This window comes from Podarcis gaigeae (genome assembly GCF_964106915.1).
Source record: "Podarcis gaigeae genome assembly, chromosome: 7".
In the NCBI taxonomy this organism is placed as follows: domain Eukaryota; kingdom Metazoa; phylum Chordata; class Lepidosauria; order Squamata; family Lacertidae; genus Podarcis; species Podarcis gaigeae.
In genome coordinates this window covers 34865084-34892976 of record NC_139683.1, presented here as the reverse complement: position 1 = coordinate 34892976, position 27893 = coordinate 34865084, and the positions used below count along the sequence as shown (strand labels likewise).

General features: G+C 40.4%; 1 protein-coding gene across 9 annotated transcripts; it reads right to left on the bottom strand.

Moving 5' to 3' along the window:
- Window positions 1-169: 169 nt before the first annotated feature.
- On the bottom strand, window positions 170-23106 carry MYBL1 (MYB proto-oncogene like 1). 9 transcript variants are annotated; one of them, XM_083747736.1, is made up of 17 exons: window positions 22685-22789; window positions 21040-21203; window positions 18947-19052; window positions 18787-18858; window positions 18486-18578; window positions 17654-17874; window positions 16173-16356; window positions 14723-14797; window positions 13755-13856; window positions 11630-11863; window positions 10867-11220; window positions 9261-9406; window positions 8941-9055; window positions 8277-8393; window positions 7642-7746; window positions 6864-7040; window positions 170-4728 (listed from the first exon to the last, which is right to left on the bottom strand). In XM_083747736.1, exons 2-17 carry the CDS (start codon window positions 21099-21101, stop codon window positions 4600-4602), a joined length of 2292 nt encoding a protein of 763 aa, XP_083603862.1. In that variant the 5' UTR covers window positions 21102-21203; window positions 22685-22789; the 3' UTR covers window positions 170-4599. The 9 variants fall into 9 exon arrangements, with proteins under 9 accessions (XP_083603862.1, XP_083603861.1, XP_083603869.1 ...); XM_083747735.1 differs by having other exon boundaries at window positions 21040-21206; window positions 22685-22776; XM_083747743.1 differs by lacking the exon at window positions 21040-21203 and having other exon boundaries at window positions 8941-9049; window positions 13755-13853; window positions 22685-23106.
- Between the last annotated feature and the right edge of the window lie 4787 nt (window positions 23107-27893).

The following is a 27893-nucleotide window of genomic DNA, read 5'->3' as shown; positions in this document are numbered from 1 at the left end:
CCAGAGCAAGCCAAAAAATGGAATTTCCAGTAAGTTTCCATACTATCAAAAAGCTTAAAGCAACTTGTTCCAATGTTTGGGTAATTCTCTATATGATTCACATTTAGGAATCAAACAAAGTATCAATACAGATTACACTTATTTCCTAGAAGTAAATGTCCAGTAGATATGTACATAAATGTTTTTATTTCTGTGTTAAGGTCTCCTGCTTTGTATGCAAGATTCTTTTAAGTGAAACAAAATCTGCAGTAAAATAACAAAACACAACAAAACTTCAAAGATATTCATCTTATAATTAGAGTCAAAACTTTAGAAACGTAAATATTAACAGATGCTGTCATTTTCCAACATGTATGTTTGGCTGCTGCAGGTATACAGTATTCTACTTATATATATATTTTTTTTAAAAAAATGCAAATGCACCTAAGACTGCAAAAGTATCAAAATATATCTAACATGGCAAAGGTTCAAAACCTTTTATTTATTTCTTTTTGCTAAAAGCAACACAAAAGCAATTAAATGAAAGATTCAACCAATACCAGCTCCAGTTTGTCCTACTTACCAGAGACCTGTGTTAAACCTTGGTACTGGAGGCTTTGGTACCATTTAAAAAGAAAAATACAAATAATTTGCATACCTCGTGCAAAGCAGCAAATCTTTTAAGCATAATAGATGAAGACATGGAGTCAGCCCAAAGAGCTGCAGGCAGTGTTTGTGTGTACACTGCAGAACTTTGTTCCCCACACACCAGTCCCCTGCTATGCCTTGTTCTCCCAAGAACTACTCCAGAAAGTCAGGGACTCTCCAGAGAATCTTCCAACATAGCACAAGAAACTAAAGCTAGAATTGGAAAATCCAGGCAGCACTGGTGCACACACTCTTTGGATCTTGGCATAATGGTTGTAATCCAGAGAGCACATTTTAAATACAGCTAAGCGCTTGTGTGTACCCAGAGGCTAACAACACACATGCTACTTAAAACAGCCATCATGACTGTAGCTTGCCACATGGCCTTGAGGTGGGTGGGCTGTGATTAAAAAGACGGCAAAAGTCAAAAGCCAGGTAGGAATGGTTCTCTGAATTACAGTCTTACTATGCTAATCACATCCACTTAACTCCTTTGTGCTTCAGGTGGGGAATCTTCTAAAGAAACATACCGAAGAGAGAACACACCAAAACCAACAATGCCAAAGGGAATCCCAAACTGGCTTCTCACATTTTGAAGAGGAAGAATAATCCTCTTATCAACAGAGCTGATCAGAAAAAACGCTAACAGTTTTAAAACTGGATAAAAACCTTGAGTGCCCATTAAAGGCAGTGAGGTGAATATTCCTATATATAAATATCCATTTAAAATAATAAATAAATAACTATGATACGGGGCCTTAAGCTGTATTTAAGTATGCTAACGTCAGAGATTGCTTTACATACCACACACACACAATATTAAAATAAGGAAAATCATTTTTAGAGCTCTTGGTGTTATGTGGTAAGAGGTTTCTTTCTGGTAATTGTGTTTCTCCATGCACAGCAACAGTTGATATCAGTTTAGCTTGAGAACATGCCATCATTCTATTTGTCATTTTACATACAGTGCATATGATGCTCGCTCTTTCCATCTCTCATAGCAGCAAGCAGATTCTGCTAGTATCTATAGCAGCACACCCAGGAGTGGAGAGGAAGAGTGTCAGATTTATAAATAGATAACACCTACAGTACACAATTCTATTTTTCTGTCAGTATTAAGGTTGACAGCACACCATTATGTTTCGCAAGAAACTAACTAAAAAAACAACAGCTACAACAAGCAAAACTAAGACATTCCTTCAAATCAGACATAAATAAGTGCAAATGTCTAAAGCAGGTAAACTGAAGCAACTGCTGTAACCTGTGAAGATTAGAAGCATGTACAAATATTAAGGGAAAAAATGAATTTTCATTTTAAAGTTTTGTAATGGGGTCGTTGAGGCATCCAAGAGCAGGCATAAATGGTTTTAGAAAGAGTTCACAGCCTAAGCGCAAGTAACCATAGATCATCCTTAGTCATGTGCATGCCCACACACAGGGTAGGTGGGGAAAATTGAGGGTGACTTGAGCTGTACAGAGATAGCGCCAACAGCAACTTCTGTGACTGTGTTGGCACTTCTCCCAAGCACAATTGCAGAAACCACTGCAACTAACCAATCTACAGCCCAGTTCACACCAACATCTCTCCACACAAAATGTGGCCAAGGAAAGCCCATGGCTGCTTGTGTCAAGAAAAATAACTATATGAGCCGACTCTTATTTCTTTCAGAGGTGTAATGTAATGCATTGGTGTTGATTCCTAAATAGGGCTACAAGGTGAGACATAGCATGTCCTCTTGTTCTGTCCCTACACAAATGTATCCCTTTAATAACCAGGGTCCTGGAATATTTGTAGTATAACTAAGCTGAACTTTAAAACTACTATATTAGACCAACATGATTTAAAAGGGAATAGTGCAATCTATTCTCGAATAGATGAAATGCAAATTCATGTATTTCACAGCATGCAATCTCGCTGCTATTCCATGCACCAAGGTTAAAATTCGCTCTTTCTCATTTTTGCTGGAGCTATTTACCAGGAAAACAACATCCACTTCTAGACAACCTGCATACATATATATATATATATATATATATATATATATATATATATATATATATATCTGCACACTGAGGCTGCAATCCTTTGTATCGTTTCTGCCCACATAGACCCACTTCTGGGGCTGGCATTCGCAGAGCAACCCAGATACTTCACGCATCCTGCCATAGCAGCTGATCCTCCACCACCATCCTTCAGAGAGGATGCTCATTCTCCCTTTTGCCAGTTTCACAGTGTTTACACAGCTCAGGGGGGAAAACAGAAAAGAGGAAGTCTCTTTCACACAGAGATGTGTTTATACCTTGCACTGTGCTTCTTCTGAGAAACACCACAGGCCACTTCGTTTTATTCCTGCTTTGATTTGATTAGGAATAGTAGGATATCTTCAGAGACACCCCTTAGCCAAGCTCAGGTACCACCACCATTCCAATTTATCTCCTCAGGTAAAATATGATGCATTTGTGGAGACCGAGAGCAAGTCAGAGCAACTGCTGTAAAAGGCCAGCCCAACTGGGCTTCCTCTCCCGTTTTCCATTTGTTAACTTCTGCAAGGTACAATGTTTCATGACACAGTCAATTCTGATACTTCATATGATATTGGGGCCTTGCTCTCCTTCCCTTCCCTGGGCCATTTGTAGGATCAACAGTCCCCACCAGAAGCAAGATGCTTTCATCCCTGTCAAAAGGCACAACCTGCAACTGAGAATATGAGCATCATCTTTTAAGAGGCTGATTCTTCACTGTCACAAGCTGCTCACATCCTCTAACCTAAAGAGAGCTCTTCTATCAATCTACCCATGTTAGAGCTTTGCAGGAGTAATCCCACTGCAGCTTCCTAAAAGAAACAAAATACACATTTATTTCTTCTTCTTAATGCCCCTGACTGATAATATACTGGAAAGTTCTTAAGTGTCCTACCAAAATTAAGGCAGTGATTAGAGTCCCAAAGACTTCACAGGCTAGAAGGAGAATGGGGTTCAACTGGCAGGTTAGCTTTAGACTCATATTCAAGAAAAGACTGAGGACTTGGTCAGGACTGCTGCTTCTATGGGGAAAGGATAATAAGGGGATGTAGCTCATCTCAAAAACTAGCAGAATGGACTGTGTATAAAAACACTGCATAAGGCTGAGGTTACAGCAATGGAAAGGAGGAGCAAGGGCCAACAGTGCTTAAAGGTGTTGTCTCTGAGACGTGGGTGTTATGATACTACTCCTCTCCTCTCTGCAAGCAAGAGGAAGTTTGTCCTGGCTTCCTCCTGAGTTTGTGTTGTTTTGCAAAGCAGCAGGAATATGCGAGCACTTGGTGAGATTGCAGCCTTAAGCTTTAAAATGAAAATAAATTAAAAAACAAACCCCCTTCCAAATTTACAAAAGCCTTCCTGCTCCCACATGCTGTACAATACATTCAACAATGGTCTCAGTTTGAGATTTCTGAATACTGATGCTTTATCCTAATAAAAATTAAATTCTTCCCTTTGTCTACTCTTATTAGAAGTACCATTCTCAAATAAATACATTTAACACTGTAGTTAATTTTATGCAGCATACCTAGTTCTAGTAGTGCAACTTTCTATTCTTCCTTTAGTCTTTCTTTTGTGTTTATAAAAATTGCTACATAAGCAAATGCGTTTAAGCAAAAGCATTCTCAAGGAGTTGTGTAATGTTTTTTCTTTTACAGATCACCAAGTACCTGTTAACCTACTCTACATTAAAAGCTTCTTAAGAACAGAGAAATGTATAAAGAATTTAAAAAACGGCTTAAAAAAATATTCCTTTCACCATTTTCTTTAGAGTGGTCTTTTAAAAGACCAATTAAACTTGCTTTTAAAAAAGGTTTAAAAAGAGACTTAAGTTCTCCCTTATAATGCAGTTTCAACTCAAAAAAGTATCCATTCATACATTACTGGGGGAAAAATCTCAGTATAAAGCCTGTAGTATAAAGGAAAAAGGTAGATTGGTACATTTAGCGACCATCACAAGATCAGAGCCCTTGAAGTGCTGCCAGTAGCTGTATAGGTGCTCAGGTATCTTCTTGCTTGCTCAGTCATAATAAGCTGATCTTCGGTCTTCCCATAAACAACAGCTTCCCATTCACAATTGGCCTGCAACACATGGTCCAGGTAACAGTTACTTTCAAGTCACATCAAACTTTTTTTTTTATAAGTGAAATATGGAATCCAATTGTGGCTGCCTCACAGGAAAAGTAACTTCTCCCGGCATGACAGAATTTCAGCTTCCTCTTCTCTCTCCTGCAGCCCCACCCCCGAAAATTTGCTCCGTAGAGTTGGGGGACCCTCTAGAGCAGATATAGGGAGAGTATGGGGCACAAAGAAGGAAAAGTCCATTTTATGACAGTGTCCTCACAACCAAACCTTAAAATAAAATGTATAATAAAGCAATAAGAATTCAACATTTCTCATGGCCCTAAGACATGCTCCTATTCTCAGCCTCAGCCCCCTCATCTGGAATGTGGAAATAATCACACCAGCAGACTTTGCAGTTCAATATAAACACATTACTCCAGAACAGAACAGTAAGATCTGTTTGATGGCACCAAGCTTTTTTGAAAAGTTTCTTTTTTACAAAATGGCACAAGCCTTTGTAGGAGCAACTCACTTCAGATGCTGAGCAGTTCCATGAAATAGGTTGTCACCTATGAAAGCTTATGCTATTTTAAAATAAAAAGTTTTTAAATTGTCAGCTGCAAGGTGTCATTGAACAGATTCCTCTACTATTAAAAAAAATAACAACAAAGGTTTCATACCATATAAACAAACATTACTGAAAAAGTCTGTGAACCACTTTGCACACTTGGCGCTCCAGCCAGGTGGAGGTACAACTGCCATCTCCAGTAGACTCTTATAAAGGGAGGTCTTGAACACCAGCATCCATCTCCACTCTTTGTAATTTTCTTATGTACCAGAAGGGGAGGGCTGGATGTGAATATGGAAGGCACAGAGAGGCCTCTCATTCAGAAGCTCTCCCTACAGGGGTGGGAGGAAATCAGAGCTCCACTGAACCCATAGGAAACCTCTGTATGCAGATGCTGTGCCCAGTAAACTGACTTTGCCCTTGAAATGCATGATAAGTGATTATGATGATTAGATTTAAAGACAGTTAGTGTGTTCAAAATTCTATTCAAAAAAAGAGTGCATGCATGCTCCTAGCAAATATACAACTTTATTGCTGACAGCTTTCAAAATTTGAATAGACTTCCAAATGCTTTCTAGTCCTGCCTGTCTTGAGGAACACATCAGGAGGAAGAGCCTACATGTGAACAGTTTTCCAAGGATGGGTTCTCCTTCCTGACATTTCATTCAACACACGGATGCTAAGGTGAGGCCAGAAGGTATGCACCCATTAGATGCATGTACTCATACAGTAATACATATAACATGTTTGGAAGCTAGCATCTGAATTACTCTTAACTGTCTTGCCCACTTTTTTCTGCAATGTGGTTCTAGTGCACCATTATGATTGCACTATGTGGGATACTGAAACCTCAGCAGTACTGTTCCAAGTCTACAAAGAGGGCACGGCACTAAAATCTACATGGGTACTAAAAAGGTAAAGGTAAAGGTACCCCTGCCCGTGCAGGCCAGTCTTGCCAGACTCTGGGGTTGGTGTGCCCATCTCACTCAAGAGGCCGGGGGCCAGCGCTGTCCGGAGACACTTCTGGGTCACGTGGCCAGCGTGACATCGCTGCTCTGGCCAGAGCCAGAGCCAGAGCCGCACACGGAAACGCCATTTACCTTCCCGCTAGTAAGCGGTCCCTATTTATCTACTTGCACCCAGGGGTGCTTTCGAACTGCTAGGTTGGCAGGCGCTGGGACCGAACGACGGGAGCGCACCCCACCGCAGGGATTCGAACCACCGACCTTTCGATCGGCAAGCCCTAGGCGCTGAGGTTTTACCCACAGCGCCACCTGCGTCCCATACATGGGTACTACTGGACTTAAAATGAAGCCTTCATATTTGCATTGCATATTTCAATACCAATGGTTCATATTTCAATACCAATGCATCATATTTGCATTGGTAAATGTTGAAATTTTAATTGTAATGGATGCATCATGAGCATCTTGCAGAAAATAAGCTGCATCAAGAACCCTCAATTCCTTATTCATATCTAAGCAGCTAAATAAAAACAGAAAGGAAAGAATGTAAAAAGTAATCTTCCAAAGAGCATATAGCTAAACTAAATAAAGCAGAATATTAAGATGCATTGAATACAGACCTGGAAGGTTTTTTCTGTTTTGACATTTTTTGAAGTGCAAGTATTCTGCTTTTTCTTCATTGCTACATTCAGCTTTGTTGAACTGGAATCCTGTTTCTCTGGAGTTCTACTGCCTCTGTTGTCATGTATTTCCAATAATGGAATCATCAGGAGGGACGTAGTATATATATTTTCTGACTAGATTTACAAAAAAAAAAGTTTCAATCAAATAACTTAACTGAAGAATAAAAAACTGACATACTCCCCATTTACATTCAAAGGCATCACCTGAGTTCAGTGCAATACGTGCATTTGTGGTCACATACATATCAGATGTTCCTAAAAAGGTCACTGTCTGTAATACGAACAATCATGCCCAGCAGGTTCATCCCTATCAACTAGTGTTTAGCAACCTTATAAAAGTGGCATACTTTGAAACAATGAGAATTTGGTGATATGACTTCAATAGGCTGTATCATCTTAATTCCAATAATTCTGGCTTGAAATATTTTATGGATCCAGATAAATGTGTTCTTGTATCACTAACACAAAGATCTTTCTAGCATAAAAGCTGCCTATAAATAGTAATATTAAAAATGTTCCATTACAAAATGAGACAAGACTGCTGTTTTTCTTGCCATTTAAAATCTAAATTTGGTAGTAATATTTTTAAAGCCAGTGTCATGCTTGGTTGTGCTACTTGTCAACAGAGAAGATTTCAAGTAACTATGACTTACAGAAACAAATTAGTTTACATTCTACCTTAAATAATGTGCATATTTTAATTCATGCTGCTCACCTGTACATCTGGAACACTGTCTTCTGTGAAAAACTGGGCACCAAGCTCTTCTTTTTCCCAAGGATCCAAAACTAATGACTTCCTGACTTTCTTCACAGAAGGATTCTAGGAGCAACATTTTAAAGAAAGAAAGGCAACTACAATCGTTTCCATAATCCTTGCAATCCTAGAATACTATATATTTTTAAATTGTTATACAGCTCCACATTTCACAGAAATCACTAAGCAGTTTACAATATCATACAAGTATCACAAGTAGATTAAAAAGTGAAAAATTCCACATTTTATAAGAGCACAGAAATAAAACATTAATATTAAACCAAAATAAAAATAATGACTAATAGCAATTCCAAATTACAGAAATACAATAGACAGCTAGCCAAATATACAAGTATGCATTTACAGGTAGTAACAGCACTCTCACTTCTGCTAGCTCCCCAACCTAAGCTTGCAACATAAAGTGGGGCAAAATTACACACTCCCTGCCCCCATGCAAAACTACACACTTCTCTGCTCCCATGCTGGAGCACTCCCAATCATTTCTCCCTCAAAAAAAAAACCCATAAAAATCAACAAGTGGGTGGTGCCCTCACCCTCTTTGTAAAGGAGCTTTGAAAAAGGGTAATGCAATTTACCTCTAGTTTGCAGCCCTTGTAGAAAGAATCCTCTTCTTCCTTGAAGAAGATATCTGTTCCAGTTTCCTCCTTTAAAACTTCTCTGATATCTTCTTCCAGATAGGCAAGGGGCTGTGACTAATCAAACAGGTAAAATACATCAAGCAGAAGGCAAGTCAGGAGATGATTTCTTCTAAATATCATAGAACTACCGGTATGTACACTACTTTAAAAAAACAATTTAATTCCAATGCACAAGTAATTCCACTGTAGTATTATTTAATTTATGGAATATCCAGAAGCAATCCAGCACAACACTATGGAAAGAGAGAAGGACTTGAACAACAAATCAAACCATGCTTCTCTATATACCTATATACTAGTACAAAGGATTACCATTAAACTTTCAAAGGAAGAAAAAAACAACTGGTTTGAAGCAAAGTAACATGGCCTATCATAGTATAGTCTTATATTTAAATAGAAATCCCACTCTAATAATGATAATGTGATTTCTTACCCACCCTCCATTAGAGGAGTTACAGCAATTTAAAACTTAATATTTAAAACAGTTTAAATTCAATGACATTTAAAAAATGGATCCTGATATGTGTATGTGTGTATGCGTATCCAAGGCAATGTGAACCAAAAGTTACATAAAAGGAATATGAACCAAAATTCTACATACCACAATTTTCAGAGGACCATATTTTTTTTCCTGAGCAGCTAAAGCATTCTTAAATGGAGTAGGCGTCCTTGGTGTTGTACCTAGCAGAGATCTTCTAATAGTAGGTGTCCTAAAACTTTCCAAGAACCAAAGTTATTTATGCAGTGTGTTACTATTTAGATAGTCAAAATCAGTCATTTTAAGTAAAGGATTCTTGGAGAGTGAATCCACTCCCCCACTTTCCTTTGATGGTATTTGCAAAGTAATTCTTCAGCACATATAGGTTTTGTTTTGTTTTTAATTCATATCTAAAAGCCATTTAAAATCAATCATATACTTACCCTGCATTTTCTTTTTGATCTTTGGGTGTTACTTCTTTATTATGTAAAGGTGTGGCAATAAGAACCTTTTGGCCACAAATTGGAGTTGATGTAAAGGCAGGATTTTCAATGTTAAACTGCTCATTTCCAGAACAGGTGTTGAAGAACTGCACATAAAACAAGAATACAAATTGTTCCATGTAGATTGAGCAGTATTCCCTCAAACTGTCTCCGACTACCAGTTGTGAATCTGCTTATACAGACTTAACTATTCTGGTTTTGCTTTTATTACACACAGTTACGAGCTGTCCAACTTGTAGCAAGACAAATTCTCATTCACCATCATGCTATTACGAAGATTTCATAAGCATGATTCTCTACCCTTAGGTCAGAGAAGAACAATGGGCTGTACCCAGGTATGTTTTACACCGTGTAGAACTATCACTGAATACAAGCCAATCAGTTACGGTAATATCAACAACATCATTAAATAAATAAATAAATTTCTATACCACCCTTCATCTGAGGATCACATTGCTGTCTTTGCAACTAATTCAAACTACCATATTTTTCGCTCTATAGGACGCACTTTTTCCCCTCCAAAAATGAAGGGGAAATGTGTGTGCGTCCTATGGAGCGAATGCAGGCTTTCGCTGAAGCCTGGAAAGCGAGAGGGGTCGGTGCGCACCGACCCCTCTCTTTCTCCAGGCTTCAGGAAGCTATCCGCAAGCCTTCAGAGCACGGCGGGAGTTCTCACCGGGGTTCCAAGGCTTGTGGATAGCAGCCTGCATCCCGAAGCCTGGGGAGTGCTACACAGCGCACCCCGGGCTTCGGGCAGATATCCACAAGCCTGGGGAGTTTGGCAGGAATTCCCGCTGGGCTCAGAAGGCTTGCGGATAGCAGCAAGCTCCAGGAGCGAAGGCGAAGTTGCGCGCAACCTCGCCCCCGCTCCTGGACCCGTTCTGGGGGCTGGGGTCGGGGGAAGCTCGGCTAAAAAGGAACCAAGATAGCGAGCGGGATCCATCCCACTCGCTGTCTTGGCTTCTGCCAAAGCCACACACAGCCTCTCCCGGCTGGAGGTTGTGTGTGGCTAAAGAGGAAGCCAAGACAGCCAGCGGGATGGATCCCGTTGGCTGTCTCGGCTTCTTTGCTCTTTGGGGCTGGGGGGGGGATAAATTTTTTTCTTTATTCCCCCCCCCAAAAAAAACTAGATGCGCCCTATAGAGCGAAAAATACAGTACCTTTCATTCTACTTTGACCTTTTGCTGAACTTTTGGAGTAATCATTCCAATATTTTCAGTGTTTTTCTGTAAAATTGTTGGCTTAAAGCTGTGTTGGATTAATGCCATTCAGATAACACTGGAAACAATACTAATTTGTATGCAAGCCATTTATAGAGCCAATCTCAATTCCTGCCATGACACAATCCAAGATAGGTCTGAGTCACTTATAGTTAAAATGTGCAGAACCAAAGTACTGAGCAGGGAAGAGCTGCATACTTAACTACACTATTGTTACAAGTGAATGAATAGTGTAACATCATCTTTTATTGATTTATAGGATTTAGTAGACAACCCTGCCTAACCTATTCAATAAAAGCAAGTTTTATTACATTAATTTTATTTACCTGGGAAGGAGAAAAGGGTAGTGTTTTCACTGGTGTTTGTTTTAGTGCAAAATTGGAACCACTGCTACATGAACCATCGTTCTGTTCATTGACTGATGGCGACAGTCCAGTTCTAGTTTTCTTCTTCTTGCGCAAAATAGTTGGAGGAGTACTGAACTTGGCTGTAGTTGGAGATGCTGACTCTTCGTCGTCACTTGATTTTTTGCCGTCTAATACAACACTTACATTAAACTGGCATTCCATGGCCCCATCATTGTGCTGAATCCGCATTAGTTTTACTGGAGCTTGACTGACAGGGGACGTAGCCGCATCAGAGAGGTCAAAGCTGGTGACGTCACTCCATGCTACAGGATCCTACAAGAGGGAGAAAGAAACATTGTGCCATGAGTTTATTGGAATAAACAGAATTATTTATCTCAACAGAATTGGACTGGTGGGATCAGTTGCTTAACTGTGCACCATCATTCTAGCACAGAACGACTAAATTTAACTCTAGTCCTTAAGTGCATGTCTTTTTAGTTTGAATTCAGTCTCCTCATTTTCTATCATCTTATTCTAGAATGTTAATTCCTAATTCTGCATTGTTTTTCTTTACAAAAACCAATAAAGCAGCTAAAAGTGAAACACTATTATTATGCAGCACTTGCAATACATAGAACAAATGATATATTTTGTGCTAATGTTAATATTGTTTGTTTCTCTTTTGCATATTCTGAAAAATAACTGTTTATTAAAGGCTGGAAATAAAATGATTCAGACTTACAGACTCAATGAGTTCGAGTGTCTCTGCAAATTCTGGAATGGTCTGTAGAGATGACAAAACCGCATTTGCCTCCACAGCCAAATATTTGGTAGGAGAGTTCTGCTGAGCTGTTGCAGTCTGGGTTTCATCCAGATTATAGAAGTCATTTGTTTGTTCCCCAAGGCCATTTAGGGCATTTGTCATACTATCTTCCATGATGAAGCCTCCAGACCAGTTAGAAAAATTTCCAGCTTGCTAAGAATACAAAAAGTGTTGCTTTTTATTGATATTAAACATGAAAGATGACTAACATAAATTACTTTTAGGCAACCTAGGTCCCACCTGCACTATCCACTTAAAGCAGTATCACCTCAATTTAAACAGTCATTGCATCACCCAAAGAATCCTGGGAGCTGTAGTTTGTTTGTTTTTTACTGTTGGGAGAGTGGTTAGGAGACCCCAATTCAGAACTACTATTCCCAGAGTTCCGTGGGAAGAAGGTCTGATAATTACCGTATTTTTCGCCCCATAGGATGCACTTAGTTTTTTGGGGGGGGAATAAAGAAAAAAAATTATTTCCCCCCCAGGCATGGGACTGGCGCGGGGGAAGCCCAAGCTTCCCCCGACCCCAGCCCCCAGAACAGGCTGCTGCCTGCAAGCCTTGCGAGCCCGGCGCACAAGGCTTGCCGACATCTGCCCGAAGCACGGGGCTGGCTTCGCAGCTCGCCCTGTGCTTTGGGCTGCTGCCCCAAGCCTTGCGTGCCCAGCGGGACCTCCCGCTGGGCGCGCAAGGCTTGCAGATAGCTTCCTGAAGCCTGGAGAGCGAGAGGGGTCGGTGCGCACCTTCATTTTTGGAGGGGAAAAAGTGCGTCCTATAGGGCGAAAAATATGGTAAACAACACTGATTGGCATTTAGGCTATAGTTCAAGCATGCTGGGATTCTAAGGGAAACACATTCCATATGCAAAGAAAGAGCCAATGGCAGAAATAGCACAGAAGCTACTGTTGTGCATGCAGCTCCCTTCCTGCAACATTTCCTTTTTTTATAAATATTTTATTAAGATTTTTGAATAAAAATGCAAAGATAAAGAAACAGAATAACATATATCATAACATACTTTCTTAACATCTTTGGACTCCCTCACACCTCCCGCTCCCATTTGCATCGTTGTCAATTCTTGCCCGCAATTTATCATCTTGTTTACAGTCTTGTGTCAGGTTCATTTAAATATAATCTGTTAATTCTCCAATAGATTTATAATTTTTCCTCAAACTTACTTATCCTCTTAATTCCATCTAATTTAGTGGTGCACAATTATTTATGATCTAGCATCCTTTCTTAACATTCAACCAAATTACAATGTTTTTTTAAATAAGTCTTGAATTTCTTCCAATCTTCTTCGACCCTCTCCTCTCCCAGGTCTCGGATTCTGCCAGTCATCTCAGCTAGTTCCATATAGTCCATCAGTTGCATCTGCCATTCTTCCAGCGTGGGTAGATCTTGAGTTTTCCAATTCTTAGCGATAAGTATCCTTGCTGCCATTGTTGCGTACATGAAAAATGTTCGGTCCCTCTTTAACACCTTCTGGCCGACAATGCCCAAAAGGAAGGCCTCTGGTTTCTTAGTGAAGGTATACTTAAATACCTTTTTCAGCTCATTATATATCATTTCCCAGAAGGCCTTCACCCTAGGGCAGGTCCACCAGAGGTGAAAGAATGTTCCTTCATTTTCTTTACATTTCCAACATTTATTATCAGACAAATGGTATATCTTAGCAAGTTTAACTGGGGTCATGTACCATCTATATATTCTTCCTGCAACATTTCCTTTGCCCTCCATAATTTAGCAATGAAAGGTATGCAAAGCACCAAGACTTTCTTCTAAAAACTCTAAGATAGTTGTCCTAAGAAGCACATTATGTCATTCAAGCTGTCTCAACTGCCCCTCCCTCTTGTCCCACTGTCCCAGTGGGCAGGGAAAACCAACAGGATTCCCTCAAGGATTCCTGTATAAGCAAAGAAGAATGGGGAAGCAGAATACACATATGAAACAAATCAGAATCATAAAGCTTGTTCATTAATTTGTTTAAAATATGAACAGTAAAAGATCATTAGCCATCATGATATTTATAGAAAAAGTTCTTACAGATGAGACTCTCTTTCTCCTGATTTCATTCTCAGCCGACATAAGTAACAGCTCAAGTTCCTTAATTTTTTTCTCTTTGTCAGGATCATCATCAAATGGCTGCTGATGCATACATTGAAGGAAAAATAACAACACCAAAGGACAAAGTGTTAGGGCACATTACTGAGAATGGCAACATATTTGCTGTTATAATTTTCTGCAAACTCAATTAAACTTATCAAAGTTCTCATTCAAAACATGGGTTGCCAACACAGAGCCCACAGGTTCCCATGCATCCAGAGGCCTTCCCTGGTGCCCATAAGTTCCACCCCCACTGTCCCTCCTGACTGCTTTTCAAGATTAGTTGCAACATAGGAGAAATTCTGAAGGGTCACAGGCTCACAGCTGCAGATCATTATTCTGCCACCCCATGCCAAAAGGATTCCTCACAATACAAGTGGTCTTCAAAGAAGCCCTCTGTTGGCTACAGTAGGAGGTTTCTGAAGCTTAATTTACAACGGAGGAGAGGTGATTGTGGGTTGCAGCTAGCGAGGAAAGGATTGTTGTTTTCCTGCCCAGCTGCAACTCTCCAAAGTTGCAAGACCTGAGCGCAAGAAGCACTCTCCCCTCCAGCGGTTTCCAGCAACTGGTATTCAGAATAGTTTATTTTAAACTGCAGTATTATTTAATACGATGTGCTAGCCAGGCCACTGTAGGCCACACAATCTCTATCTCCCCCCCCCCAAAGAAAAGGGGGAACACCTTATAACCTTTGAAACTAATCTTATAGACACATTTTTCGTCTGCACAAAATTTCTCTCAAAATGCTCTCCTAGAGGTCACATTATATACAAGCCATTATTCATTTTAATGGAACTGCTGCTCAACACAATCCTGGTGATAAAGTCCTTAAACTAAAACATTCACATGCTATCTGCCAAATATTTTCATAAAAAACTTAAAAATTCATCATTAGAGATAGAACTTACCTGAATGAAATTTGAAGAAGTTGTGACATGGTCAATGCAGTTGCCTTCTGTTGAAACATACTGATATCCTGGGATCTAACAAATCAGAACTATTCTTTATATACTGATTTTATACACTTTATACACATTTTTCAATTTCAGCAATTTTATAAAATTTGACACATACTTCTTTTCAAAAACTGATCAGTTTTGAGACAAATGAGGAACTCTCAGGTTATTAAAGAAAATTTATCCACCATATCACTTTCATTACAATATCCATTTATCACACTTTTAATTTATCACAGTATCACTTGGAGACAAGAGCTCATTTTCCAAGTTAAAAAAAAGGCTTATTGAGGCGGTAAATATTGGATTTTTAAATAAAAATTCTGAAGATATTTCCTCAACAACATTTTTTTTAACAGCAATAGTTTCTTTTTGATATAAGTTTTAACAGAGTGAGCAACCTTGGTAGGGTTGGCAAGATGCAATGCACATGCTCTTAGATGGAACTGAGTATCCTGACATGTCTCAGTCTAAATTAGCTGCCTACTAGCTTTCAATGTTTCACTGTTGATATTTAAAGCCCTAAACAACTTGGGACCAGGATACATACTGTAGCAGACAGCCTCCCTTGGCATAAACCAAGCCCGTCTTTTTTGTAAACCGCCTTAATGTTTTTTTCTACAATCAAGCAGTATATTAATTTTATGAAATAAATATATTTCTAAGTTTTCACAAGGAGAAGTGGGCCTTCTCAGCAACAGCACACACCTCAGGAATATCCTCCTTTGGGCCATTCATGAGGCAAAGACAGTAATAACTTTTAAATACCTCTTAAGAACTAACATTTGCTCAAATTTCCTGGACTCCAACTAACTCCCCAACCTCTGTTTTGTACCCTGCCCAATTTGTAATACATAGTTTTTATTCTTCATCTATTTTTGGAAACATTACTCAGTGTCATTTATTATGATGGTTCTTACACAAACCACTTCAATTTTTATTATATCCATCAGTATTCATCCATCACTATGCATTTTTAATAAATAAATGAAACAGAAAACGTCTATACCAGAAAAAGAGGGAATTTCAGTGGATTAGCTTGTCATGCCAGCTTCATCTAGTGAAATCCCTTGCTTTACATAACTATGAAAGGTACAGGAGCATTGCCTTGTTTTTCACCTGGCTAGCCATAGCACTCTGCCAAATTTCTAAAGTCCTTTGCAGAAGACTAATCTCTTCAAAGACCAAGAATGAAGAGAGAGCAGAAGAGGAGGTGTAGAGGGGGATGTGAAAAGAGAAAGGGCTGCTGGGAGAAATAAAAACAGCATCCCCATCTCCAACACCACTGGAGAGAATGTAGCCCTTGATAGAAAAAAAGTACTCATCCATTTTAGTATATGCTTCCCCCCGCCCTTCTTAAATAATAAATGTAGACACACACAAAAGGTTCTGAAAAACTTACATGTGCCTGCACTGGTATGTAGAACTGATTTGGGGTATGAAGATGGTCTGTAGATGCACAAGTTTTGTGTGGCAGTTTTGACGAACAAGGTCGCTCAGTCTTGATTCCATCTTGTAAATATCCTTCTTGTTCTACTTTTCTTCGCATAGTGGAGTTCCAATGATTTTTGATAGAATTGTCAGTCCTAAATAAATCATGCGACAGATCAGGCCAAAGTCAAGCAATATAAAGTCTCATGTATTCAATGGATGAGAATTAATCACCTGCTTAACTCTTATTGAAATGAATTAAAACATAAATAATATTTAACTTTGGCTGCATTGTGCCCAAAATGTAGAAATTATGTAGTTACATATTGCATTGACCTGAGAGCTTAGCTACATCAAGATAGAAACAATGAGAGAAATAATGTCTTGAGAAGGAAAGTTACCTTTTGATACTTCTCTAAATTAAAAAGGGGAATTTCAAATATTTCTAAAACAGTACAATATTTATTTTTCATAATAATAGTCAGGGATGGGAGATCTAAGAGGATTCTTCCTAACAGAAACTTGCACAAGTAGAATTTAAAAATGTTTCTCTTCCTCCTTTGGATTCCACCCAAGTATTAGTTTCTTTGTTATTGGAATCATAGCCGTCTGGAGGAAGGAATCTGTATTACTTTAACTGCTCCGAATATAACATTAACAACTATTGGATTCAGATTTTTAAAAAACTCAAAATGCAAGATAAATTGCAGAGCAGAAAAGAGGAAAGGTATGCTATATGATAAGCAGGACATTTGTAATTACTTAATCAACAAATCCTGCAAAATCCACTGCGAGATAATCCAGTTCTTGGATATTTCTTCCTAGTTCACCCTTTAGAAATAAACTTTTACACTATCAATTCCTTCTATGCTGGTTCTGTGGAGCACTTACACAGCTTAGCTCTGTAACATTCTTGGCATGGCAGGGGTTGATGGGAGAGGGGAAATAGATGTTGCAATATCAAGCAGTATTATGGGTACTTGAAGAAACTAAAGGAGTTCAGTAGATTGCTGCCTGGTTACTTGAGCCAGAAGGCCACAGGGCATCTAATATACCAAACTCCCTTATTTCCTTTTCTAAGCCTCAGTGGTTACTGGTTGACGTAATCATGCCTGCCCAGAAACACATGCAAGGAACCTTGGACCCCGCTCCTCCAAACACACATACACACCAGCCCAATGAGCCTAGCTGGAAGAACTACTAGGTGCTGCTCTACAAGTTTAAGAGAAATCTATGGAGATCAGTCGGGGACACTGGATGCGTGGCAGGATTGGCCAGACAGAGGGACTTTTATTGCTATGGCGCAGCCTATTGCACATAAACATTGAGTTAAGACATGGCATAGAGAAGGGTGGAGCTTCTTTGAACATGTTAAACTGGGAGTGGGGGGAGGCCAGTGCCAATTATTTTGGCATAGGTTTCAGAAACCTAGAAATAACCGTGCGATTTTACCTTCCGGGAAGCAACTTTGCAATTTCAGCCCATCGATTTCCCAAGCGTTTGTGAGCTTCATAGATGATCCTGTCCTCCTCCTCAGTCCATGAAGATTTCTTTACCTCAGGATTAAGGTGATTATGCCATCGTTCTCGACATTGCTTTCCTATTCTTCCTTTTAAGTGCTTTGCAATCAAAGACCAGCGCTTTGGACCATATTTCTGAACAAGCTCAATAACCTGGAACACAAATTGAACAGCAACAGTGTGCAACTGATTACTATATAAGAAAACAATAGCCATATTCATGATAAAGAATTAGAGAATCTCAATTACATTTATTTATGCTATTTGTACTTGAAAAAAATAGTAATACTGAAGTAGTACAAGATTGTGTCAAGCAAAATGATAAACAGTTATATTTCAAAAGTTCCAAAAGACTTTTTTTAAAAATAAAAACTGTACAGCATCCAACCATCTTCCTTTCCACATACTGTGTGGCCAAGTACAGGGTGAAATGAGAAAGCTTTTAACATGTAAGAAAAACAAACCAATTGTTACATTTTAACACATCATAGTTAAATACATGACAGTGTTGTGAAAAACTGATAGCATTATCCTATGGGAAATGAAATCAATTTGGGAAAATATTCAAGCGATTTAATTTATATTTTGGTTTTCATCCAAGTAAACTCTTAAGAGCACAACAATGGGACTGTGAACCCCATCCTACAATTGATTTGGCCAAAGGGTAAAAGCAGTAAGGTAAAAGCAGGGTAGTGCACTCTTGGGCAATCCTACTGTGCTTTCAGAAACATAATTAATAATCAAGAAAAATATAGATCACTTACCCTCTGATCCTCTTCCTTAGTCCAGGGGCCTTTAATAAGTTCTGGATTCAGGACTTTTTGCCAACGGTGCTGGCACTGAAAATCGGAACGATTCTGCAGAAGAATGAAGAAAACAAATCACTGTATAATTCCAACTGAAGATTCCATAAGGCTCCACTATACACCTGGAGCTTCCATTAGGAGCATTGTTGTTGACTTCAGTGTGGGAGACATCTTGGCACATGCAATGGAGATGCATGTGTGGCTTTTGAACTCTTGTATGTAAAATAAGAAAAATCTCATTGAAATAATTTCTACTTACTTGTAGATGACTAGCAATAAATGTCCAGTCACTTGTACCATGCTGTTCTACTAGCTTCTTCAGCTTTTCATCCTGTTAATACAGTTTTTAAAAACTTATAAATAGACACATGACATTAGATCTAAACATAAAGAAAAGCCATTACCTGGTTAAGGCTCACCTCATCACGCGTCCATTTTACTCTGTTACATATCTTCTTCGTTCCTTTTTGTTGTGGTACTTCATAGTCATGATCTGCATAGTGAAGGTCATCATCATCTTCCTCACTGCAAAGTGCAAGCTAATATTAAGTTAACATTGACAGTGAAACCAGGCTTACACAACAGCTCGAGAAATCTTTTTAAAAAATAACAAATCATCAACCGAAGGCCCAATTCCAATTGTGGAACAGTAGCATGAGGGAAGGACAGTTTTCCTTCATCGTTTTCCCATTGTCACCCCCTTCACTGCTTTCAGTTGAGAAAAAGATGTAGGGCATCCAAGCAAAAGATATTTTCATTTAGGCAGGATCCAATCCGGTCCTGAGATTAATGTCCTGGGTTTCTCAACTTAGTATCATTTGTTTTATATAAGGTCTGTCTTGTTGAAGAAGGGTGACTGCAAAAGAACTTGTTAAATTTTTATTGGAAAATCACAAACATAACTAAACAAGTGTCCAGATTGCATTAAAGGTGGCCCTGTCTATAGGGAAACACACCATGCATTTTTCAATGTTAAATTTATTTCTATACAAAAATATTGTGCAGCAAATAGCATTAAGCTGGGAACTCATGATGAAATAAAAGAAATAGGAAGAAGATTGTCATCACCCTTGTACCTCCTTGATGTCTGTGCGCCATCTACTGGACAAAAAAACTAATTTCAAAACTATTGGGTGTTTACATCAAAAAAATTATTTGTCCATATTTTTATCACCCTTCCTTACAAAAAGAGGGTATAACAATTAAAGAACAGGAAAAAACCCACTGGCTTCTCACATCCATCCCGTTTACAATATCTATTTGTGACACAATATTAATATATGTAAATGCCCTTTTTTGACAAACATGTTTCAGCAGCTGTTTCCCTTCAGCCTTTCTAATATATGTGCAGAAATAAATATTTTCAAATTTCCAATACATGTGAGGTGTAAGGTTACCAAAGAGCTATGCTTTTTAAATTACAGACAACAAGTGTACTACAGGTACATGATAGTCCCTGGATAGCTGGCTGGTTTGGTGGCACTGGATACTTTAAAGCCAGTCTAGACAGATATATGTGCACACATGCATGTGTACAGGATTGAGGTAAAAGCAGACACTGAGGAACAGAGAGAAGGGGGCTTACAACTATACTGGGATAATAAAAAGCAACACTATCTCTGAAGCATACTCTTTCCACATTTCCTCTGCCTTCATCTAACTTAGGCTTTGAGTGTTTATGGAGACAAACACCTGTAGTTTATAGGTTGCTTAACCCATGATGTGATTATGAATGTCAGCATAACTCTCAGTCAAAAAATTCCTTCCAGTAGCACCTTAAGATACACAGTGTATCTGAAGAAGTGTGCATGCACACGAAAGCTCATACCAAGAACTAACTTAGTTGGTCTTTAAGGTGCTACTGGAAGGAATTTTTTTGTTTAAACTTTTTAGGAACAGTGTTCCCATGTACTGTAATATAATACACACACACACCTATGCATACATTCCTCATACACAACAGTCTTTTTTTTCAGAGGCCCTTATGAGATATGCTTAGTTTCCTATGTGTATATGATGAGCATGTACATGAGATGCCCACATCAACTGACTTCTCTCAAGATGTAATTCTTCAGGGAACTTAGCTCAGCTAGTATTTCCTTCTTTACTGTAGAAAGCAGTCACACTATTTTAAATTCTCTTTCTTCATTGAGAGAATGAGTAATTCAAAGTAGTCCCTAGAAATGTGGCTATTATTTGAATTCACAGTATTTCCAAGTTAAACACAGAATATGATTTGCAAACAAGTTCTAAACAGTGGGTTGTATTCAACAGAGCACTAAACAAAATGTTCCATCAACACAAAATAATTTTTCCTTGCACAACACAATGTTCTCCTCCTCTCCTCCCCATGTGCCCTCTCAAATATGTTTGCTGGTGGTGGTGTTCCTCCAGAGCAGATTTGGGGGTAGTGTGGAGTGCACATAGGGAGAGGAAAAGGGGTGAAATCTCACTGCAAAAGCACAACTATTTAGTTGAATGCTACCCCATGGTTTCAACATTAAAAACAAACCTTAGAAAGAACATTACTGCTCTGCTTTGTAAAGGGGTATGGCAGGGTTGAGCCTTGCACATACAGTAATATATCTTATGTTATATACATTGAAAGCTAGGAGACGACTCAGATGTTTAGGATAGCAGTTGGGCAGTTCTTGATGCTTCATTTGTCTTGTTTTTCTGCTAAAAAAATAAAAGTTTTGACAAAACAAAGAACAAGAAATGCTGCTTAACACTACATTTGAACCAGGCCATGATATCCCATTTTAAGCCATGTTCACATTCGAAAAGTCATTCACATTAGACTTAGTCTGTCCATTTTTACTTGGACATAAGTCCCACTGATTTCAAAAATGGCTTACTTCCAAATAATTGGGCATAAGATAGTTGGCTAGCATTTCCAGAGTTACAAATAAAACTAATAAACATAGAATTAAAATTGAGCCCACAAGGGTGTGCATGTGAGAGAAAAGTAACAGACGGCCAATTCAAGCTAAACTAAAAAAAATAATTAATCCAGTTTCAATCATTTTTAATATTCTAATGAAAGTATAAAGGCAGTTTTATGAATGTCAAAGCCATTAGCACACTACCCAAACTGCATTTGTTAGACCCACTGTTAACCTTAATCTGATAGATAAGTAATTCCACAATAGTTCTTCCTCTAACGTGGATACCTACTTTGATACTGTACATAAACTATCTACACCAGAATGAAATTCTTACACATTCTTGTTTTGAGATCTGTATGTTAATTCTATGATCACACAGGGTGTAAATTTCGGAGTGATTTGTTGTAGAAATATGGGGGAAAAAGTTTGTACGAGAATAAAACACACTGTACATGTTTTTATATGCAGGCAACACTCTCTCTCTTGTCAAGTCCTTAAGGTCAACATGGGCATTGCTTTCCTTCCTGTTGCAGTCCCCCCCCCCCCCCACAACAATAATTAGCTTTCTACCTTGCCTTCCCAAGGAAAAAAACTCAGTGCCATGTCTGATTTAGTAATAGCTGTACAATCTACTATTCTCATACAGAGGAAGGATAAAAAAAGAAAAAACCCACTGTATGGACACTACAGTAAATAAGCGACAGAGGGAATTACCAGGATAAGAGGACATGAATTACCAATATGAAAGGCCCTTTTGTCACTGTTATGTGACTCGATGCCAAAACACAAAAACAAAGAAAATAGGGTGGAGCCCAGAGGGCACTATAAATTTCCAAAGGGGAAGAAATCCGAGTGTTGGAATAGTGCTGTAGCTGGGGGCAGGGTGGAGAACCAAGTGAAAAGATTACTACTGGATACCCGAGAATCAAGTGAAAAGACTACCACTGAATACACAAGATTCTGTGTCCCCTTGTGCTCTGTGAAAAATATTAATGATGTCGGGAGACGGGGACCTTAATTGGCATTGGCAAGATGCACTCTTGCTGGGGCGCAAGAGTGAATGGACCAAAGGATCCGATGGTCAGGGCACGTGGAAACGGCAGCGAGGATCTCCTGAGGCGAGGGGATCTGTGGAGACGGCCGGAGGGCTGTCAGGAGCCCCCTGTTCCAGCGGATAGGCAGGGCTCAGGTTCCCCAAAGGACAGCAGGCAGGGCGCTGGAGATGCCTCGGGGAGGGGGCGATCGGGAGGGTTTGCGGGGGCCACTCACCTGCGTGGCCTCTTCGCCATCCTTGGCGCGCACCATAAGGAAGGCGAGAAGAAGGGAGCGCGGCTGTCACCACCGGCCAAGGCGCGCAGCCCCCAGAGGGCGGGGAGGGGGCGCGGCTGCCTTTCAGCCCCGGCCGCGCCTCGCCCCCCGCATGGGGGACATGGCCTTACGCCCAGCGAAAGGGATGGCAAGCCGGGCTCCAAGTCCCCCGCCTGGGGCCTCGCTCGGCTGTCACGGCTCGGAGCTCCTCCGGCAGGGCTGCTTTGCCCCAGACGCCGCCGCCGCCTCCACCCTCGCTGGCTCCTTTTTCTCCTCTTTTTTGTCCCTGCCGCCGAATCTCGCGCCCAGCCTCTTTCCAGAGCCGCCGTTTGAATCTGCGCACGCGGACTGCTACGCCATTGGCTACTCCAGAAAGCACGCGACCAAGCAGGGGGGCTGGTGCGAGGGAGGAGGGGGAACGGCCAGTAAGGAGAGAAAGGTGGCGGGATATGGAAAGGAGCCGGAGGAGGGGCCGAGGGCGGACTAAGGCGCAAGGCATGCTGGGGGAGGGAGTCCTTTCGCCTTCAAGGGCTTGTGTGGGGACAAAACAACCGAAACGAAAACGGCCCGTTTTTAAGGGCAGCAGCCAAAGGCAACTCAGGAACGGGGAAAATACCCTCTGCGATATGTACGGAGTCAGCCTGTTGTGCCGCTTTCCTTTTCCCACACGTTAAAAGTAGCGAGAATCCGTATACAAGACTGGGGACTCGTGAATTCGCCTTTCTCGGGAGAGAAAAATCTATATTAATTAACGATAATACAACTGCCTTTAAAAAAAAAAACACACGGCATTAAGAAAAGGAATGAATAGCAACACTGCGAAGAGATTTTATACCTGTCAGAGAAGCAAAAAAAGAAAAAGCAAGGTCTCCTTCGAGCCGGAATCGAACCAGCGACCTAAGGATCTCCGTGTGGAGCAGCGCCTCTACAGTCCTCCGCTCTACCAGCTGAGCTATCGAAGGGACGTTGAGTTCGCTGTCTCTGTTTTCTGTATATAAAGTCTCAGTACAACTCCTGGAGGGAAAAACTGCACTGGCTAACGCATTTCCAACTCTTCATTGGCATTTATCACTATGTTTATATATTATTAACAGCCGCGTATGTAAACAATTTAAAATTAAGAGGGGGGGTTAGGCTGGTTCTGACGGCAATAGATATAACCATGCAACTGCCAATAGTTCTATAATATCTCTAAAAAGTCATTTCAGTAGTCGACAGTAAATGTGAATTCAGGGGCAGCCTTAGGGGAAGGTCCACCTGAGCTCAGCCGATGCGTTCTTTGATGTACTCTCTGCTGCAGTGAGAAGCAAAAAGCAAGCGCCTGTAACATCCACCCCCGCCCCCCAATGTTCTATTAGTTTTTGGGGTACTTAACTACAAAAATTATATTCCTTCAATTAGCTTTAAAGTACTGTATGTTTCTTTTTCAACTTCAATGTCATTAGTGCTAGGTAGCTAGTTCAGTTCAAATACAACCAACGCTAGAAGCACTATATAAATTATTGTATAAATTACAATAAAATAAAGCTGTAAGGGGTAAGCTGGACGGCTTTTTATTTTATTTTAATTTAATATTTTTAAAGATAAAAATAATGGATATTCCAAAATAAATTATGCTTACCGAGATAGGAACTGCTACAAAACAGAAAACTTATTAAAAGTAAAATCTGTTACACATCTGTTGTGTTACATAGTGTGCTGCCACTACTCAGAATGTGGCTTTTCGACCATTGGCTTGTGCAAATGCAGAGAGATAAGGATTTTGAGCAATCCATCTTTGATGGATGGGATAGCAAGGGATGGGAGCCTCTCATCCACCATGGATCACATTCTGATGTGCTTCAGTCGTGAGAAGCTGCGCTCACTGCTGGCAACTGTACCTTGAAGTGCCAGGATAATTAGTAGTGCTACCCAGACATTCAGGAAAACACAAATGGAGATGATGTTGGCAAGTCATATGCACAGGATGTGACCTTGGTACAATGTGGTGCCCTTCCATAGCTGTCAACCTTCCCTTTTTTTGCGGGAAATTCCCTTATTCCAGTGCCATTTCCTGCTGCTTCCCGCTGCTATCCATGATTGTTAGATATCCCATAGACTGTCCCTGGGACAAGTGAGGCTGCTGATCCCTTATTTTCAAATCTGAAAGTTGACAGCTATGTGCCCTTCTGGGCCCATCATCTGAATCTGAAATCAAATCATGGTAGTTGTTGAAGCAAGGATCCTTATTCCAGCTGACAACAAGCCATTGTTTTCAGGACTCCCTCTTCCCTGTTTTCCTCAACTGTTTTCCTGCATAACTCAGGAGCTTCAACATAACTCAGTTCTCCTGTGCCAGTTTTATTGTCCACTGAGGCTGCCATGGTAACCTTTGCTCCCTCTCCTATATTCCAGAGGCCCTTTCCCTTCCAATCATAGCCTCCACGTCTGCTCTTCCTCTTCCTATCTAGGTATGACTGTATTTTTAGATCTGTTTTGAACTTCCTATCTCCATGTGTGTGTGCCTGTGCCTCTCTGATTCTCCCTGTTCAGCTGCACAAAGCTGAGGCCTAGTTTGCCAAGTGAGCCCATTTGGAAAGAATGAGCCAGTGTCATGGGTGTAGCCAAGGGGGGATAGGGAGGGGCAGCTGTCCCCAAATCAATAAAAAATACATAGCTGAGGTTCTGCCCCCCCCAAAAAAAAAACAAAAGCCTGCTACCAGCTACCCCCACGGCTAGTGTGCCTTCTCACTCTCATGCCCTCTGTGCTTGCTCCTTTCTGAATGTATGTTGTGGGTGAATCAGTTTATTTGTGATTTTATTTAGCTAATTTTCTCACACTGCTATACACAATACATATGTACTGTTGCTGACCTGGATTCACAGAATTGTAGGGCTGGAAGGGACTCCAATATCCTTTAGTCCATCTCTCTGCAATACAGGAATATGTAGTTGGCCCATATAGGCATTGAAACCATGACTCTGGCATTATCAGCACCATGCAATGGAACTAACAGCTGTTGAAGTGTTAAACGTGTCTATTTTGATTCATGTCAGTGTGCAATAAACAACCCCATTTTTAAGACCTATATGAATTTACATTTCTTATTAGATCTGCCATGATGCACTACTGCCACTGTCCAAAAGTTCACAAGTGTTCTATAACAGGTGTCTACTAAGGAAGCTTGCTTACAGGATGTTAGAAGTGTTTGAATACTGAATCACTCAAAATGTTTTTCAGTAAGTGTTTGCAGCTTTTTGCAAATACTTGATAACTACATTTTCTGTTCTAGCAATATTTCAACTACTTTTCTTTTTAATCTAGCAATATTTCAATTCCACATTTCCAACAACCGAGTCATGCATTTAGTGGAGGAACTGCAGCTGTTTAAAGTCTGCTGACTACAGATAAGGCTGTACTATGTTGCTCAATAAGCTGAAAGTTTCTAGTTGATATCCAAAATATTTTGAATATAGAACAGGATGCATTTTGTGAAGTTCTATTCCACTGCCTTTATAAAACAAACAAACGAAACGAAACCCTATTTTGACAGGATAGCTTGCGGTACAATACACATATAAGCCTGCCAGGGAAACAGCTATACGGCCTCAGATGGATATTGTAACTCATGAATTATGGCCATTTCTATTTTTGAACGTTTCATGCAGACTCATTAGTTACATGTTCCATAAATAGGATGGAGGAGTTTCTAGTATGGTCAGCTGAGAGGGGCATGAGGATGACAAGATGTTATTTAAACCGCTAACCTATGGAAAGGCCTCAGCAAGTAAGTGTGAGGTGGGTAAATATCAACACTCTCAAGCCTTTCAGATGGAATTGGTAGCCAGTTTGTGCCAATGGAGAATCACTGCACTAGTCATAGAGATTACAGCTAACTCAAGCAAACTACAATTCCCTATATGTCGCAACATTCAAAGGTGTTCCCTAACAACAGTTTGGCCCAGTGAGCCACTGCACCAAGGGTGCGGCTCCAAGAAGCAGATTCTAGTACCTATAGAAAGGGGAAATTCATCCTGACATTCTGGCAACAGGACCTAACTCATTGTAGGCAGGCAGGGACAGCCATCAATATGTGCTGCAAGGGGCTGTTGTCTCCTCTCCATTCTTGCCAATGCTGCAAGAACCATTCTGGGCTCCTCACATGGCATTCTACATGCCTTTCTGTGGCTATGCTTGCCAAACATAGGATTATGTTCACGTTGCAATAAACAAGGCACTGCAGCCCAACTCAACCAACTGAATTGGATGCCCAGCTGACATCCACAACACACTTCAGCTGCAGCATTGGGCAAAATTCTGTTACAGTGGTACCTCAGGTTACATACGCTTCAGGTTACAGACTCCACTAACCCAGAAATAGTACCTTGGGTTAAGAACTTTGCTTCAGGATGAGAACAGAAATCGTGCTCCGGCGGCGCAGCAGCAGCAGCAGGCCCCATTAGCTAAAGTGGTGCTTCAGGTTAAGAACAGTTTCAGGTTAGGAACGGACCTCCAGAACGAATTAGGTACTTAACCCGAGGTACCACTGTATCTTCAAGGAGACTGAAGCACAATTCTAAGTGCAGCCATCCACATTCACTTGGAACACATCACCCAAATGCAGCACCACATGAAGTCTACTGGTTCATCGCACGTAGTTTGAGTGGTGCGGTTTTGTTTCAGCTACATGCACAGGAAGACTCCAAACAGTGTTGCTATAGATACTTGTAAAACACTTGTCCTTCAAAGAAAGAAAACAACACCATACACCCTTTTCATTAATCTGCTTTTCGCATAGGCACCTAGGCTGCACACCCCTTTTAACTCAGGGTGGGAAAACTGTGAGATGGAGAGGCCTTGTGATGGGGTGCTGCTGCTCACGTGATCTACAGTGCTTACTTACTGTTGCTTGCTGTGAAGTAGAGGGGCCAGGAGATGGCAATGTCCATACAGGGGAAACATACCTGTTGGAGCGCTCCACTGGTGCACTTGCACTACACTGATCTCACTGATTCCTTGCCCCTTTATCTCGCACTATCAGCTGCACCACATGCACCCAGAGAAACAGGTGAACAGTGGCACACCACCATGCCATCTGCTACTGTCAGTGACCCTTCCAGTGTTGGTCTCCAGGGGCATCAGCCGTAGCCAGCATGGCCAATGGTTAGGAATGATGGGAACCAGTCCAGC